Source organism: Lactuca virosa, chromosome 6 (assembly GCF_052849685.1).
Source record: "Lactuca virosa cultivar CGN04683 chromosome 6, Lactuca_virosa_CGN04683_v6, whole genome shotgun sequence".
NCBI lineage: Eukaryota > Viridiplantae > Streptophyta > Magnoliopsida > Asterales > Asteraceae > Lactuca > Lactuca virosa.
The window spans coordinates 263207359-263223939 of NC_136431.1; the positions used below are offsets into that span (position 1 = coordinate 263207359).

Sequence of the window (16581 nt, forward strand, 5' to 3'; positions counted from 1 at the left end):
AACTTAATTACGGCTCATCACCACTCACCAGCCATTTTACAGTCTCCTTGAAGAAGCTAATCACGGGTCTTAAAATTGGACAGGTCGTAAATGGTGAGCCAAGATTTTTGCGACACCTTAATTACTTGACGTTGTCTTACAAAATGGAATATATATCTCTGAAAAACAGTTCGTCTAGTATTCATGCATTTCAGTGATTGCGTACTTTTTTTTTTTATGAAATTAACTACAAAACACTTTTTTTTTTGTAATATTGGAGCAAACATAACCTGTGCCTACGTACAACCCCCAACATAATGATCAAGAATGGCCAGTGGTAAAGAGATAACAAAAGGTGCAGGCCACACTTACTGCTATTCAAAATTTACAGGTGAAAACATTTAATAACCTTCAACCACCGCTAGTAAATTTCCCTTTATAATTACCCCCACAGCCAAGTTTTTGTGAATCCCAATTCCACTTTCACTTTCCACTTCCTCTTTCTCACAAGCGACACAGAAAATCTAACGAATGAGTATGGGTTGCTTATTATGGGTACTGTTGGTAACTGGAATGACGTTGTTAAGTCGTGGGAATCATGTAGTCTGTGGACAAGATTACCAAGATGGTGGTGGCGTTTTTGACGCAGCGGCGCCGGAGGCAGTGGCGGCAGCAGCAGCTACAGAAATGGTGCCGGCAATGTTCATATTTGGAGACTCACTCATTGACAATGGAAACAACAACGACTTAGCTTCTTTAGCTAAAGCCAATTATTTCCCTTATGGCATTGACTTTAATGGAGGTCCTACAGGCCGATTCTCTAACGGTTTCACCATGGTTGATGCTATAGGTTCGTATCCTCTGTGTGTGTGTGTGTGTGTGTTTCTTCGAGTATATATATAGATCTCTAAAATGTGGGATTTGTAATGCAGCGGAACTACTGGGATTGCCACTTATACCAGCCTATTCGCAAGCTTCGAGTTCAGCAGATCAAATGCTTCATGGTGTCAATTTCGCATCTGCTGCAGCTGGAATTCTCGACATCACAGGCCGAAATTTTGTAAGCTCAATATTTCCCTTAGTTTGATAGATCAAGATTATCTTCTATAGTTGCTAAAGTTACCAACTTTAAGGTACTGGTAGGTGCAAGTTGTTTAGCTTTTTAAAGGTAGATTTGGATAATAATGGGTGGTCATAATTAACTCATCATTTTAGCGACTTCTAAAAGTGGTATATGTGTCGTGCTAATCGGATAATTCTTGAGTGTAGGTGGGTAGAATCCCGTTTAATCAACAGATAAAGAACTTCGAAAATAGTTTGGATCAAATAAGTGATGCATTGGGTAGAGCAAATCTTGGTCAGGCCCTCTCTCGTTGCATTTTCTTTGTAGGAATGGGAAGTAATGACTATTTAAACAATTATCTCATGCCCAATTACCCTACTCGCAATCAGTACGATGGCAACCAATATGCTGATCTTTTGTCCGAAGAATACACTATTCAACTTCGTGTAAGTTCTTAAACTTTATAATTAAGCTTCGTAAACACATTTGTACATTTGTATTAATTGGAATTAAGTTTGGTTTTGTTTTGTTGAATATAATATAGCAACTTTACAATCTTGGAGCTCGGAAGTTTGTTCTAGCGGGGCTAGGGTTGATGGGTTGTATTCCTAGCATCTTAGCGCAAGGTACTACAGGAAGATGCTCCGATGAAGTAAATCAGCTTGTCCTACCTTTCAATGCAAACATGAAGACCATGATCAACAACCTAAGCGCAAATCTTCCTGGTTCTAGATTCGTTTTCATCGACGTTCATAACATGTTCCAAGATATTCTAGCAAACGCTAGATCTTATGGTATGAGCCACCATGCACGACCTTGTTTTCCTTTTTCCATGTATTAATTAAAACACCAAGTATATATGCAGGTTTTCGAGTGGTGAATAGGGGATGTTGTGGAATAGGGAGAAACAGAGGGCAGATAACATGTTTACCATTTCAAACACCATGTCCGAATAGGAACGAGTATGTGTTTTGGGATGCGTTCCATCCAACAGAAGCAGTGAATGTGTTGATGGGGAGGAAGGCTTTCAGTGGTGGTACTGATGTTGTTTATCCCATCAACATTCAACAACTGGCGAATCTCTAGTGTTCAACACATCTATGTCCACCTAATTAACTATGAAGAAATCTGTGTTTCTTTGTATTTTTTCGTGAGATGGATGATCTTTAGGCTATGATCAAGATGTGATTTAAATATATTCGCCTTCAATTTAACCTTATTTATACTTACAATGTCGAACCTTAATTAATATACGTTACAAATTATTAGTGCGATGAAACCGGCCTCCAATATGGAAAGCGAAATTTTAGACCAAAAATAGGGCTGATTGGGGGTTAAAAACAGGGACCGATTTCGTATGTGGCTGTGTGTTTTCAAGTCTGCAAGACAGAAAAGAGAGGGAGAAATTTTGGACAAAATGTTTAATGTTTTTATTAGCAAATAATTAACAAGGTCATAAATTACAAATCTTAATTAGACATATTCTACTGATCCTATCTATAGCCAAATACCTAAACCCTTTTATACCCCACTACCCTAAATCAAGGAGGTATGACCTATGAGTTATGAGGAGGTTGCAAAACAGTATGAGCTTCGAGACCAAGCAATCAACAAACACATTCTTAAAATATACTAGTAATAAACTAATTGAAATTGAAAAATATTACTAAGTCTAGACAAAGATTGGGCCAGCGTTCAAGCCCATACCTTGGCTGTTCCAATGAGTCCACAATATTCTGCCTCTCATTTCGACATGGCTCGAATTTAAGCAAGTATTTTGAGCACCTCTATGTATTTTGTTTTTTGCTTTAAACTTATTGGAAGTTAAATACTTCAAAGGAGTTGATCAATGTTTGAATCTCACATACTTCAACTTTAAAATTTTGGATGGACTCACCGTCAAGTAACCTTAGAACATCCATAATGAGAGTTTAATAAGAATTGAATAGATGATGACTATGATTGAATAAAAGTTTAATGGAGTATGAGTGATGACATGGATGATAGTTGAATGAGAGAGTTACATGATTATCAAATGGTTCAATGGTATTTTTCAATTAAATTTCAAATCAAATATAGAAATCCATTAATCTTTATAGATATTGAACTACATTGTGGTACAATGCCCTTAGTGACATCTTAAAATTTAAATGGCCTTAAATGACAAATAGACACAATTTAAAAGTTTGATGTTTTAATATATAACCTTAATCCATATTATAAAGCTTTTAGCTCTCTCTACGTTAAAAGAACCAAATAGAGCACTTAAACCAATTAGGGGACTAGATCATGCACCAAGAAACTTTAGCGTGTTCATTCATCAAGAAACTTTAGCTGTGTTTCAATTCAAATCATTTTATTTTGATTTTTTTAATTCTACAAACTATAGCCTATTAGATGTCTAGATTCCTTTCCTCACAACAAAATCATATTAACAAACTACAGTTTTGCGATTAAATCAGTGGAACCAAAACCACAAAACAATCTACAAATCACCTATACATCTTTACAGAGTAACACACATATTCCACCTCATTGGCTATCACTAAAATCAGCATCAATAACCTCACCATCACCTTCTCCACTAGAACCAGACGCCTTACCAGCTTCACCACCACTCGCAGCAGCAGCAGCACCACCACCACCACCTTGGCTGTAAATAGCCTGACCAACCTGCATCATTTCTTGATTCAACGCAGCCATGGCATCCTTCATGCTCTGAGTTGTCCCACCAGATATCGCATCTTTAAGCTCTTTCAACTTCGCCTCCACCTTCTCTTTCACTTCACCAGGTACCTTCTCTCCCACTTCCTTCAGCTGCTTTTCACACTGATACACAGCCGATTCAGCTTGGTTCTTTGTATCAATGGCTTCCCTCTTCTCCTTATCCTCCTTCGCATACTTCTCAGCTTCTGCCACCATCCTCTCCACCTACAATAACAACAAAAATTTCCTCTATCAATATACCCAAAACAGAGCATATCACGTTGTAAATTAACCCTAAATCATACCTCGTCCGAAGGCAATGTGCTAGCACCAGTGATTGTAATGTCCTGTTTCTTTCCTGTTCCTTTGTCAATGGCTGTGACTGAAAGGATACCATTGGCGTCGATATCAAATTTGACCTCGATTTGAGGGACTCCACGTGGAGCTGGAGGGATTCCATCCAATCGAAAGCTGCCAAGAGATTTGTTATCACGTACGAATTCTCTTTCCCCTTGAAGAACATTGATTTCAACACTCGTTTGACCATCAGCTGCTGTTGAAAAAACTTCTGATTTGGAGGTTGGGAGTGTCGTGTTTCTTGGAATGATCTTCGTCATCACACCTCCTAGGGTTTCTAAACCCAGCGACAATGGTGTCACGTCTAATAACACAATATTGCTCACATCTCCAGACAAAACACCAGCCTAAAATTACAAAAGGCAACATCGTCATGACCTTTTCGTAAACTGTTGTTGAAAATTGGAGTATAGATAGGATATATACAGACCTGAACTGAAGCTCCAAGAGCAACAACTTCATCTGGATTGACTGTGACATTTGGTTCTTTAGATGTCATCTTTTTAACAAGCTCTTGAACAGCAGGGATACGTGTTGATCCACCAACAAGAACCACTTCATCAAGATCTTTCAGAGAGAGGTTTGCATCTTTTAAAGCTGTTTCAACAGGCGTTCTTAGCCTATGCCAAACAAATTGGTTTTCGAAAGTTATCATCTTGAAGAGTGACAATTACTTGAATTATCAAGAAAACAAATTTACTCAAGTACCTATCTAGTAAATCTGAGCACAACTCCTCAAACTTTGCCCTTGTTAGTGTAGTATCAATATGTTTTGGGCCATCTGATGTTGCTGTAATAAAAGGTAAACTGCAAAAAACAGAACCCATGATCGGAAAACTTACAATGAAAAAACCAGAGTAAAAAAAATACTGAAAATGCATCATCTACCTGATATTAGTTTGGGTCAAAGTGGATAACTCCATCTTTGCTTTCTCAGCAGTTTCTGTGAGACGTTGAAGCGCTTGTTTATCTTTAAGAAGATCTATACCTTCATCCCTCTTGAAAGTTTCAGCAAGCCAATCAACAATTCTCTGTTTAAAATTCAAGAATCATGTTAGAGATTTGGTTATCAAGAATGTATTTGTCACACGCGACATGATCCAAATTCCTAACCTTATCAAAGTCATCTCCTCCTAAATGGGTATCTCCTGAGGTTGAAAGTACCTCAAAAACACCATCACCAACCTCAAGCACTGCATAGAGATGAATGTAAATTATCAATGGCGCAAGGGTAGAACTAGAACTATTTAGGTAATCATAATTTCACAGATGAGAAAGGGAAAATTACCTGAAACATCAAACGTTCCACCACCAAGATCAAAGACTAGAATTGTTTCATTGTTTTTCTTCTCAAAACCATACGCCAATGAAGCAGCAGTTGGCTCATTGATAATGCGAAGAACCTCAATACCTGCAATTCGTCCTGCATCTTTGGTTGCAGTTCTTTGGGAATCGTTGAAATATGCTGGCACTGTTACCACTGCTTTCGTAACTTTATCACTCAAAAACTTAGATGCGTCATCCACGAGCTTCCGCAGCACCTAAATTGAACAATTCGTCGAATGAAAAGACGAATTCCATTGAATTAAACGATAATAAAGATCGATGAAGATGAATTGAAGTGGGTACCTGTGCAGAAATTTCTTCAGGGGCGAATTGTTTTCCAATAGCAGGGCAATCTAATTTGACATTTCCATTATCGTCTCTAATCACCTTATAAGAAACCTGCTTCGATTCTTCATCGACCTCCATCATCTTCCTCCCAATAAACCTCTTCACAGAGAAAAACGTGTTCTCCGGATTCACCACCGCCTGCCGTTTCGCAATCTGGCCAACTAACCTATCTCCATTCTTACTGTACGCTACTACCGACGGCGTCGTCCTCTGCCCCTCGGCGTTCGTAATTATTGTCGGTTGCCCTCCTTCCATCGCAGCCACCGCGGAATTCGTCGTACCCAGATCAATTCCCACCACCTTCTCGCTCACGACCTTCAACACGCGTCGCCTTTGAGGTCTCAACGTCCATGATCTCGGGCTATACGATGTGGGTTTGCCGAAAAAAGACGTTCTTGGATTAGAGCTACGATCGATGATGTGGGGTTTGAAGGAACAAGAAGGGGATAGAGTTGTTGCAGACATTTGGATGAATTGAATCTTGGTGTGTTTTGAAATCAAGAATGCTAATTGCTAAGCAGTTGAATAGATGAGTGTGTATGGGAGTGAGGTGAAAGGGTTTATTATAATCAGTACAGAAGAATTGAGAAATTATGGGCGATAGGAAGAAAATAGAAGAAAGTGGAGGGTTCTAGAGAAGCCTTGTGATTTAGACGTGGTTGATGCATGGAACATGCTAGGGGTTTCGTTTTATAATTTATGGACAAATATTATTTGGACATAATATTTTTCGAAAATAATACTGTTACATGTGACAACTTTCTGACTAAAAATATTAAATAAGTAAGCTGGTTGTATAGGGAAAAAATTATAATATTATACTTACTTTTAAGTCTAGTTAACTTGGTACTTTTAACCGATATAAATGGATCAAAATTTCAGAAATTTGGTGTATGATAACATTTTTAATGAAAGTAGCATGTAACTTCTGTTGGCAGTTGAAAATCCTTCATTTGATGCTGGTGTAGCATCTCGTATTCTATAAACACTTTTAAATTAGACAAAATTGCAAAAATGGTCCCTGTGGTATGTAAATTTTTGGGGTTTTAGTCCAAACCCCGAGTTTTTTGGATTTATGGTCCTTTTGGAGTGGTTTGTATGTGAAAATGGTCCCTCCGAAAATTGAAATGACTATAATACCCTTGGGGTATTTATTTTTCATTTTTCTTTCATTTTTCTTAAACTTTAATACTTATTTATTTATTTTAACAATTAAAAAAATAAAAAAGGGCCCACTTTCTCTCTCTCTCTCTCTCTCTCTCTCTCTCTCTCTCTCTCTCTCTCTCTCTCTCTCTCTCTCTCTCTCTCTCTCTCTCTCTCTCTCTCCGTTGAATTTTTCTGCTGCCATCAAAGAGTAAAAAAACCTTTCTCCTTCCTCCATTTTTCCTGTCGATCAGAACAACAATCTAAAGACCCCCAATTCGGTGTTGCTTCCGTTCAACATCCTTCTCCGATCAACAGAGAACTGAAGCCCTTCGGGTAAAAAAAGAAAGAAGTTGCCAAAGCAGCCCTTCTCCTTTCACGATCAGACGAGGATCGAAGATCCTCCCCCAATTTCTACCTTCGTTCTTCTTCATGATCGGTCAAAGACCGGAGACCCTTTCCCTTCGATTCCACAGTCGTCCGCAACGACTTTCTGCCGGCTCTTCCTCTCCTCACAATTTCTCAGCCACCACCAGAGGTGCTTCCTGTTTGTGTTCTTTTTCTTTGCCTTCCCAATCTGTTGAAAACGATGATCCCCCCCCCCCCCCTTCATTTTTGTTTAAATAGTTAACCTAAACACCGCCTTTCCTTGACATATCAATTCTCCAAAAGCATAGAAAGAATCTGGAAGCAGTCAACTTCCAAATGGGTATGGTGTATGGGTTCCTTTCGAAATGGGTCTGGTGTGGAGTCCGATAGCTGAGGAAAGTATGCGAGATGTAAACTGAAAATCTGGGTTGGGGGTCGATTCTTGAAGATGAAAGGTCTCGTTCAAGATGATATCAACTTAGTCGATCCCACTAGCTAACCACTAGATCTGATTTTCCTGGTTTGGGTGTTTTTTACAGATTGAAAATTGGTTAGTTCTTGAAGTTCGTAATTGAGATCCTAAAATCGAGTTAGAGTCTTGATTTGTTACGAATAGGCAGTGGGTTTAGGATTTGTTTATTCATCATATTTTTTTTGTTCATCTTCATGTTCAGATAAGAACACCCAGAAACATAGCAATTTTTGATTACGTTCAACATGTTTTACATTGTATTTTAATCGGTGTTATAAAGCTCAAAATTATGTTCTTCATAAGCTTGAACATCGACGAGAGAGAGAGAGAGAGAGAGAGAGAGAGAGAGAGAGAGAGAGAGAGAGAGAGAGAGAGAGAGAGAGAGCCCTATATTTTTAATTTAATAAAACATTAAATTAAATAGAAAAAAGATTAAAAAAAATATCAGGAGGGCATATTAGTCATTTCAGTTTAGCAAGGGACCAATTTCACATACAAACCACTCCAAAAAGACCATGAATCCAAAAAACTCGAGGTTTGGACTAAAACCCCAAAAAATTGCATACCACAGGGACCATTTTTGCAATTTTGTCTTTAAATTATTGTGATATCTCAAAACTTGAAGTCATGAGACATCATGGGTATAATTTTATACTCTTTCTGTTGTATATTTATTGTCCATTTTTTATATTTGAAGTATTTATTTTCTTTAACTTTAATCTTAAATAATTTTTTTTTGATATATAATACTTGATATAACTATATGAAGTGATTGTGTTTTAAATATATTTTCATTGTTATAAATTTCATCAAATAATATATAAGACAAATAAAAATATTTAAGATCAAAATTAAAAAATAAATACTTTAAAAATAAAAAATGGACAACAAATATGAGATGGAGGGATTAATAACTTTGTAACAAGTGCGGTAATGATCTTGATAGGTTTATTAATCATATATTTTTGACAAAATCAATTAATATAAAATGTTGATACGTAAAATTATTTGTGTAATATAAAAGATACATAGACGCAAAATAATTAATAACAATGGGTCCTTACAAGACAGTGTTTATACTTTTAAAATAAGACGTGCTTTATCAAAAATGAAGGCATTTAGGAATATTCTAACAATAACTATAAATAATATATAAATTTAGCTATATATTTTGTAACAAGTATATTTAACCAATTTGTTTGGCTACTAATGAATTTGGTTTGTACAAATTGTTAATTGTTAATGTATCAAGAACACAAATTATAATATGAAGCTGAAAACAAAATATATAAAATAAAAAAACCTGTTTGGTATAATACACTAACTAAGTAATTTGTCTCGAAATAACTTTGTAGCTGCATTTGAAAACGAATATAATGTTGAAAACAAAATGTATAAAATACAAGAAATTGTTTAATACAATAGTACCAACTATTGGCATTATCATGTATTTTCACGAATTACATATTCACTCATTCTCATTTTTACAAAATACACTTATCAATAACACATTCTGACATACTGATTATCATTTAAAAAAAATCATACTACCCTTATAGTCGATTTAATTAGTGAGAATGTGTAAATGATAATTATTATGTGAGATTGAACGTATTTAGATTATTAAACATCATATTATCTTACTCCTCTTATAAAAAATATTTGCAAGTTAGTAGCTATAAATAGGGCTTTAGTGCTCCACTCACTAAGTTAAAGTGTCCAATTCCAAAAATCTCGTTTTCTTCAATCTTGTTCCAAAAATTCTGAAACTTTGAAGAGAGCTTTCCTTCATCATCCTAAGCATGCCCAAAGTCTCTAATGCCCTTGAAACATCCACAAAAACTATCAAAATTAAATTGATCCTAGAAAATGTCCCAAAAATGCAAAAATGCATGCAAAATTAAACTAATATGCTATGTAATGCTTGAATTAAACATGAAATATTTTATGGAAACGACAAAATTTTATTAAATACCACAGCCTAAACTGGAAAAAGGTCGGGGAAAAGAAAGAACAAAACATACAAAGTTACAAGATTTTAAAGGGAGAACAAACCCAATTCTCCTAATTACAAACCCCGAACTTCCCCCTATGTTTAATCCAACCAAACAGCACCAAGAGCACACTGTCCGCCGGTTTCAAAGAAGAAACACGAATTTTGCTGAAAAGACTGTTATTCCTCGCTTTCCAAACGCACCACAAATAACCGTAAATGATGGCCATCAATATTTTGCGTTTTTTTGGAACAGTTGTCCTAAGAATTAACCATGAAATAAGTAAAGAAAAAGATGCAATTTATGCACCTAACACCTTATATGAATAATAATTTAAAAAACTCGGATAAAACTTGGATTCCCGAAACCCATCATTTTGCTCACCTCTAGAGTCTAGAGTAGACCTGCACAAAAGACTAGTTTCAGACTGAACCCGAAAAAAGACCGAGATCGGACCTGTCTAAAACAGACTGAACCAAAAAAAGACCCGACCGAAAAAATTCCAGCTCGAAACCGTCCAAGACCGGCCTGAGAAAAACTTTTTTCTGGACCATTCTTAGACCAATCCCAAAAAAGACCGGACCGTTCCAGGACCGACACAAGACCGGTCCGAGACCGACCCGAGACCGGTCTGAGACCGATCTCAAAAAAGACCGGAAGCCAAAATTTATAAATATATCATTTTTGTGTTAATTACACAAATTTTAATCACATAGTATCTAACTTCATTTCTTTTTTTCTTTTATTAAACTTTAGTTTATCATTTTTAATAAAGTTTAATCTATCATCTTTGTGTTAATCACACATTTGTTAAGGGAAAAACTTGAAACTGAAACTAAACAAACCAAAAAATACTGAAACCATGCCGAAAAAACGTGAAAGCCGACCAAAAAAGACCACGAGACTGGACCGAAAAAAGTGCACGGAAAGACCACAAGAGTGGACCGAAAAAAGACCGTCTTAAGACTGGACGGACCGATCCAAAAAAAGACCGGACCACTCCAAGACCGACCGTAAAAAACTGGATCGTTTCGAGACTGACCCAAGACCATCCGAAACCGTAAATGTGAAGGTCTAGTCAAGAGTGTAAACATGGTAACAATTGTTGGGCCATACAAACTACAACAATGAAAACCAAGAGTGTAATTAGCCCTTCTATATTCTTGTAAAGTATAGCTTAAGCCAATGGGCTTAAACTATTTTGTGTAAGCAAAGCCAATGGTAGTCTCAATCTTAAAGAGAGAGCACAACCCAATGGGCTTAAACCATTTTGTGTAAACAAAGCCAATGGTAGTCTCAATCTTAAAGACAGGTGCACAAATGCCGTCTTTTTTTTCCCTAAAAACTGGTTTTTAAATAATTGAGTTTATCTAGGTTGGTTTCAGTTATAATTTTTAGTGTTTTTATGTGTGAAGTTGCGCTAAAACACCGGTTTGGTTCCGGTTTCTTAGAAAAATCGGTTTCATATTTAAAAAGAAAAAAATAACTATTCCTAACCAATGGTTTGGTTTTTCAATTAACCGGTTCTTAAAAAACCGATTTTCAATAAAACCGGCCCGGGTTTCTAAAAGAACCGGTTCTTGTGTACACCTCTAATCTCGAACTCTCGATACTCAATACTCGATTGGAACCATGAAGCTATTTCATTATTATTTTTGTTACAACCAATATGAAGAGGGCCTACATATTCATACTTTTACATACTCAATACTCGATTGGAACCATGAAGCTATTTCATTATTATTTTTGTTACAACCAATATGAAGAGGGCCTACATATTCATACTTTTACATACTTAACTTAGGGGATTGGAAAAATGATTATTTATAGATAAAAAGGTGTTATTATTTTATGTGATACATAATTTATAAGAAGGAATAAAGGCCAGATATGCACCAATAATTTGTCCACAAGAAGACATGATCCATCCAACCTCATTGCTCAAATTCAAAAGGGCACTTGATTGTTTAACCTCATAATATTCACCACATGATATATATCCAAAATTGAAAGAAAAAAAAGTCTGTTTTTATTATTAAAAAGACGAATGAGTTCATGGTTACAGGAAGGCAAGCACTTTAATACAATATAATAATAATAATAAATATAATAATAATAATAATAAAGTAACACACACTTGCTAAACAACTCGAGATGTATATGAATATTCTATTTTGAATCTAATTTTTGGTTATAAACTATCTTAACTTCCTACAGAATGATACAATATATATTATCATAGATTCAAATAAAAAGAAATTACTGGAAACAGTTTAAAGTTGATCAACAAATAGTATGTATGTAATTATGTATGTATGTATGTAATAAGTGTTGGAGACATGATCAGAAATATTTGCAAGTTAGAAGCTATAAACAGGGCTTTAGTGCTTCACTCACTATGCCAACTGCAGACAAAGATTGTCAGCAGAAAGCGGCTTCGTTTTCAGCATGGACCACCTTGTATAAATGTTTAATTTATTTTTTCTTTTACATGTATTTAAATGTATAAAATACTATTAAAAAACAAAAATGTATTTTTATTTTATCTATTCATTTGGCGTTGTAAGGCCGTCCGGTATACCCAGGACGATGGCCTTCGTGGTCTAGCTGGCCACGAACCACGATCGTGCACACCATCCCAGTGTCTCGTCGTGGCTCGTGGTCGTGGTGGTTCGTGTTGGGGACGACGGAGGTGGACGACCAATCAGGTCTCTCGTCTCCTCTCTTCTTCTATCTTCTCCTCTCTTCTTCTCTGTTCCTGTCTTCTTCTCTCTTGCAGACCACGAGGAAGTCGTTGTTGAGCACCATCCCGGCTAGGTTGAGGAAGACGATGATGATGACGTGGAGTTGGATGGAGGCTGTGGCCGTGAAGACCATAACGGATGGTCTAACTGTCTATTAATGATTATATATTATACTTTTATATTTTTGCATTTACAAATAAGAAAATTTTAATTTGACAGTTTAATGACTAAAAACAATATTGGGTGATTTAATCGATAAAATGATTAGATTACTTTTTTTGTTTTTTTGTAATTTTCATTTTTATTATGGGAAATTGAGTAGCTAATCATTTTTTAATGTTATTTTAATAATAATAATCACTTTTTTTTAAAATGATCAATATGTCAGAAATGGGTCATTCCGGACCAAGATACATGACACAAGCCCAATGCTGTAGCCAAATGTTATATATATGGGTCCACAGTCTAGGGCTGTCAAATCGGGCAGTCGTGTCGTGTTTTTGTTTGACACGACACGACACGACAAGGTTTTGTATAACACGAACACGACACGACACGACGTCGTGTTTTTTTTCATTAACACGAAAACGAACCAATTAAAACACGACAACACGACACGACACGACAAAGATAATATTACATAACTATTAATTTATTTCATTCATACTTAAAGATATATAACACGACAAAAACGACAAACATGAAAAACACGACAACCACATGCTTAATCGTGTCAATTTTGTGTCGATTTATGAACACGAACACGACACGACATCGTGTTTTTTAATCTTGACACGAACACGAATTTAAATTTTGATTTCGTCCCAATTTCGTTTCGTTTCGTGTATTTTTGTCGTGTCGTGTCATAAATTGACACCCCAAAAATCCAGAATATGTGTTCCAGATTCTCGATTTTTGAAGTTCATTTTACCTGCATGTCGAACTTATTTTTAGCATGGATTCATCAAACCAAGTGAGTTCTACTCTTTAAATTACTTACATTTGAGTTTTCAAACAAATAGACGTATTCTAGAATGTGATGAACACTCCGGAGTACGAAGAATGAGTCTGAAATATCCAAAATTTGTATGTTTTTTTTTTGTACCTGTATGAGGTGCATGTAAGTATCTTATAGTGTGTTTAGGACCGTTTTTTTTAGTCCGGAAGTATGTTTTCTAGGGAATCCGGAAAGACTTTGTAGGTCTGGAATACGAAGATCTTGGTCCAAAATGATGTTCTGGAATACAAAGAACTTGGTCCAAAATGATGTTCCAGAATAAGAATTGATTATTATTATTATTATTATTATTATTATTATTATTATTATTATTATTAGGGAAATCTTCAAAAAAATCCCAAACTTTTGGGAAAAGTTACACTTTTGTCCCAACATTTTTTTTTGAACAAAAAAACCCAGGAAACCGGGTAAATCGAACATTTTGGCCCTATTTTACCGGCAACCCTCATTTAGCCGGTTAAATTGGCTTATGTGGCAAGGACTTGCTTACGTGGGTTTAATCGATCTCATTTACACACATACATACACAATACAACTTACCTCTCTCATTTCACTTTCTCACCTCCCCCTCAGTAAACTAGGGTTTTTTACCACCGTGCAGTTGAAATCATGGATGACATCCATGATTTTGATACAATAGATGTGGAGATGGATGCGTACTTCAAAAAGAAACAAGCTTCCAGATGCAAAGACGAATTTCTCAATATTCTATGTGAAGAAGACGATTACGAGGCAGTAGATGATGCTCAAACTGAAAATGATGCTCAAACTGGAAACGATGCTCAAACTGGAATCACTAAAGAAGAATCAGATGAAGATTATCTGGAAGGTAGTAACGAGGAAGGTAGTGATGAGGAATTTGAGTATTCCACCCACAATCCAAAGGTGAAATGGAACAAAATGAGACCAATGCTTGGTGAAAGGTATGAATCCCCACATGAACTGAAATTGTGTTTGACCAACTATGCTGTTAGTAAGGGTTTTCAAATCCGTTTCAAAAAATGTGATAGTGTTAGACTAGTGGCAATATGTGGAAGTGATCCAGAGAAGTGTCCATTTGTGGTTAGGGCTTCTTGGATGAGTATTGAAAGGTCTTTCCAAGTCAAAAAGATGATAGACATTCATAAATGTGTTAGGAATTTTAACAATTCAAGGCTTATGGATCCTACCTGGTTAGCTAGGAAATTTGTGAAGGAGTTGATTAGGAAACCTAATTTAAAATGCAAAGAGATGCAGGTAATTATACAAAGTAAATTTCATTGCAAAATTTCATGGTCAAAGTGTTATAGATCAAGGATGAGGGCACTGTCATTAATTCATGGGAATTTGAGTGACCACTATGCAAGAGTTTGGGATTATGGGCATGAGCTACTGAGATCCAATCCAGACAGCACAGTTAGGATTACAGTTACTGTAAACCTTGATAATACCACAACATTTCATAGATTCTACATTTGCTTTAAAGCAATAAGAGAGGGGTGGAAAAGGGCATGTCGTAGGGTAATAGGATTGGATGGTTCTTTTTTGAAGGGACAATGTAAGGGTGAATTGTTAACTGCAATAGGTAGGGATGCCAATAATCAGGTGTATCCTATAGCTTGGGTAGTTGTTGATGTAGAGAACAAGAACAACTGGAAATGGTTCCTGGATTTGGTTAATGATGATCTTGGATTGCAGGGTGGAAAGGGTGTGTGTGTAATCAGTGACCAACACAAGGTAAAGTAACTATCTCTTTATTTTTCATTATTTACAATAGTGTATGGTGTTGCTAATTAACTTTTTTTTTCATGTTATAGGGTCTTGTTGAAGCTAGTAAGGATATTCTACCATATGTTGAGCACAGGCAATGTGCAAGGCATATCTATGCCAATTTCAGAAAAGTTTATAGTGGAGTGCAGTTCAGAAACATGTTTTGGGCAGCTGCAAAATCTACCACAGAAGGAGATTTCAAGTTTAATATGGAAAGGATTAGGGCAATAAGTTCTGCTGCTTATGATCATCTCATGGCAAGGGAACCAACTTCATGGTGCAAGGCTTATTTCTCTACTGGCTTGGCTTGTGAGGCTGTAGAGAATGTGATTGCTGAGTGTTTCAATGCAATCATTGTAGACGCAAGAAAGAAACCTTTGCTGACTATGCTTGAAGAGATTAGGCTTTACATGATGGAAAGGGCTTTCAATCTGAAACAAGAGGCTAAAAACTGGGTTGGTGAAGTTTGTCCTTCCGCGATAACAAAGATGGAAGAATTTGGAGAAGACATTAAGTAAGTATTCTCAATTGTTTTGTTTTTACATGTTCTATCTTATGTGTTTGCATCTTATGTTCTATCTTATATGAAAAAAATGGGCAGGCCTAGGTTGGAACCTGATTTGCTTAATTGGTCAGGAACTAAAACAGGGTCTAGAGGTGGTGGAAGGGTTGGTTGAGGAAGGAGTAGAGGTGGTGGTAGGGGATCTAGTGGAAGAGGCAATAGAGGTGGTGGTAGGGGATCTAGTGAAGGAGTCCAAACAGAATATGGGGAGGGTACTTCTGAGTTTCCTAAATGTGAGCCTGAACTTGTTGCCATTCCAACTGTTGAGAGTGAAAATGATGCAAGTCCAGATTTTCACAATCATATAAGCTTAACAATTGACAACCTAAGGAAATCTTTATACACTACAGAAGAGATCATGGACTGTCTTGGACTCAGTGAAGCAAAATTACAACAAATTGAAGGTCTTGGATTGAGTGAAGCAGAAGTACAACAAATGGAAGGTCTTGGATTGAGTGAAGCAGAAGTACAACAAATTGAAGATGTGGATGTTGCTATGTCACAAGTATGCTTTCTATCTCATTATTCATTTTGTGATGTTAAATCTTGCTAACTGGCCTTTTTGTTATGCTTGTTACAGGATGTTGGAATTGCTAGCCAAATAACAGTTGAAGAACTCCCTACAAATCAAGTACTTGGAGATGAGGAAAGGATGAATGAGGAGGATGGCATAGATGATCCAGGGATGGGTGAGGTAATGATGAATGAGGAAAGGATGGATGGTGAGAGAGAAATACCTATCACACAACAA

The 16581-nt window shown here is 36.3% G+C and overlaps 2 protein-coding genes across 2 annotated transcripts; one reads left to right on the forward strand and one right to left on the reverse strand.

Moving 5' to 3' along the window:
- Nucleotides 1-437: 437 nt before the first annotated feature.
- LOC145120526 (GDSL esterase/lipase At1g71691-like) lies at nt 438-2256 on the forward strand. Its single transcript, XM_079056337.1, has 5 exons — nt 438-829; nt 912-1039; nt 1249-1488; nt 1587-1836; nt 1908-2256. The coding sequence occupies exons 1-5, from the start codon at nt 511-513 to the stop codon at nt 2126-2128; spliced, it is 1158 nt and encodes a 385-aa protein (XP_078912463.1). The 5' UTR covers nt 438-510; the 3' UTR covers nt 2129-2256.
- Nucleotides 2257-3473: 1217 nt separating this feature from the next.
- LOC145120105 (stromal 70 kDa heat shock-related protein, chloroplastic-like) lies at nt 3474-6391 on the reverse strand. Its single transcript, XM_079055893.1, has 8 exons — nt 5735-6391; nt 5394-5646; nt 5219-5298; nt 4994-5136; nt 4814-4912; nt 4536-4725; nt 4054-4452; nt 3474-3973 (listed from the first exon to the last, which is right to left on the reverse strand). Exons 1-8 carry the CDS (start codon nt 6242-6244, stop codon nt 3575-3577), a joined length of 2073 nt encoding a protein of 690 aa, XP_078912019.1. The 5' UTR covers nt 6245-6391; the 3' UTR covers nt 3474-3574.
- Nucleotides 6392-16581: the final 10190 nt, after the last annotated feature.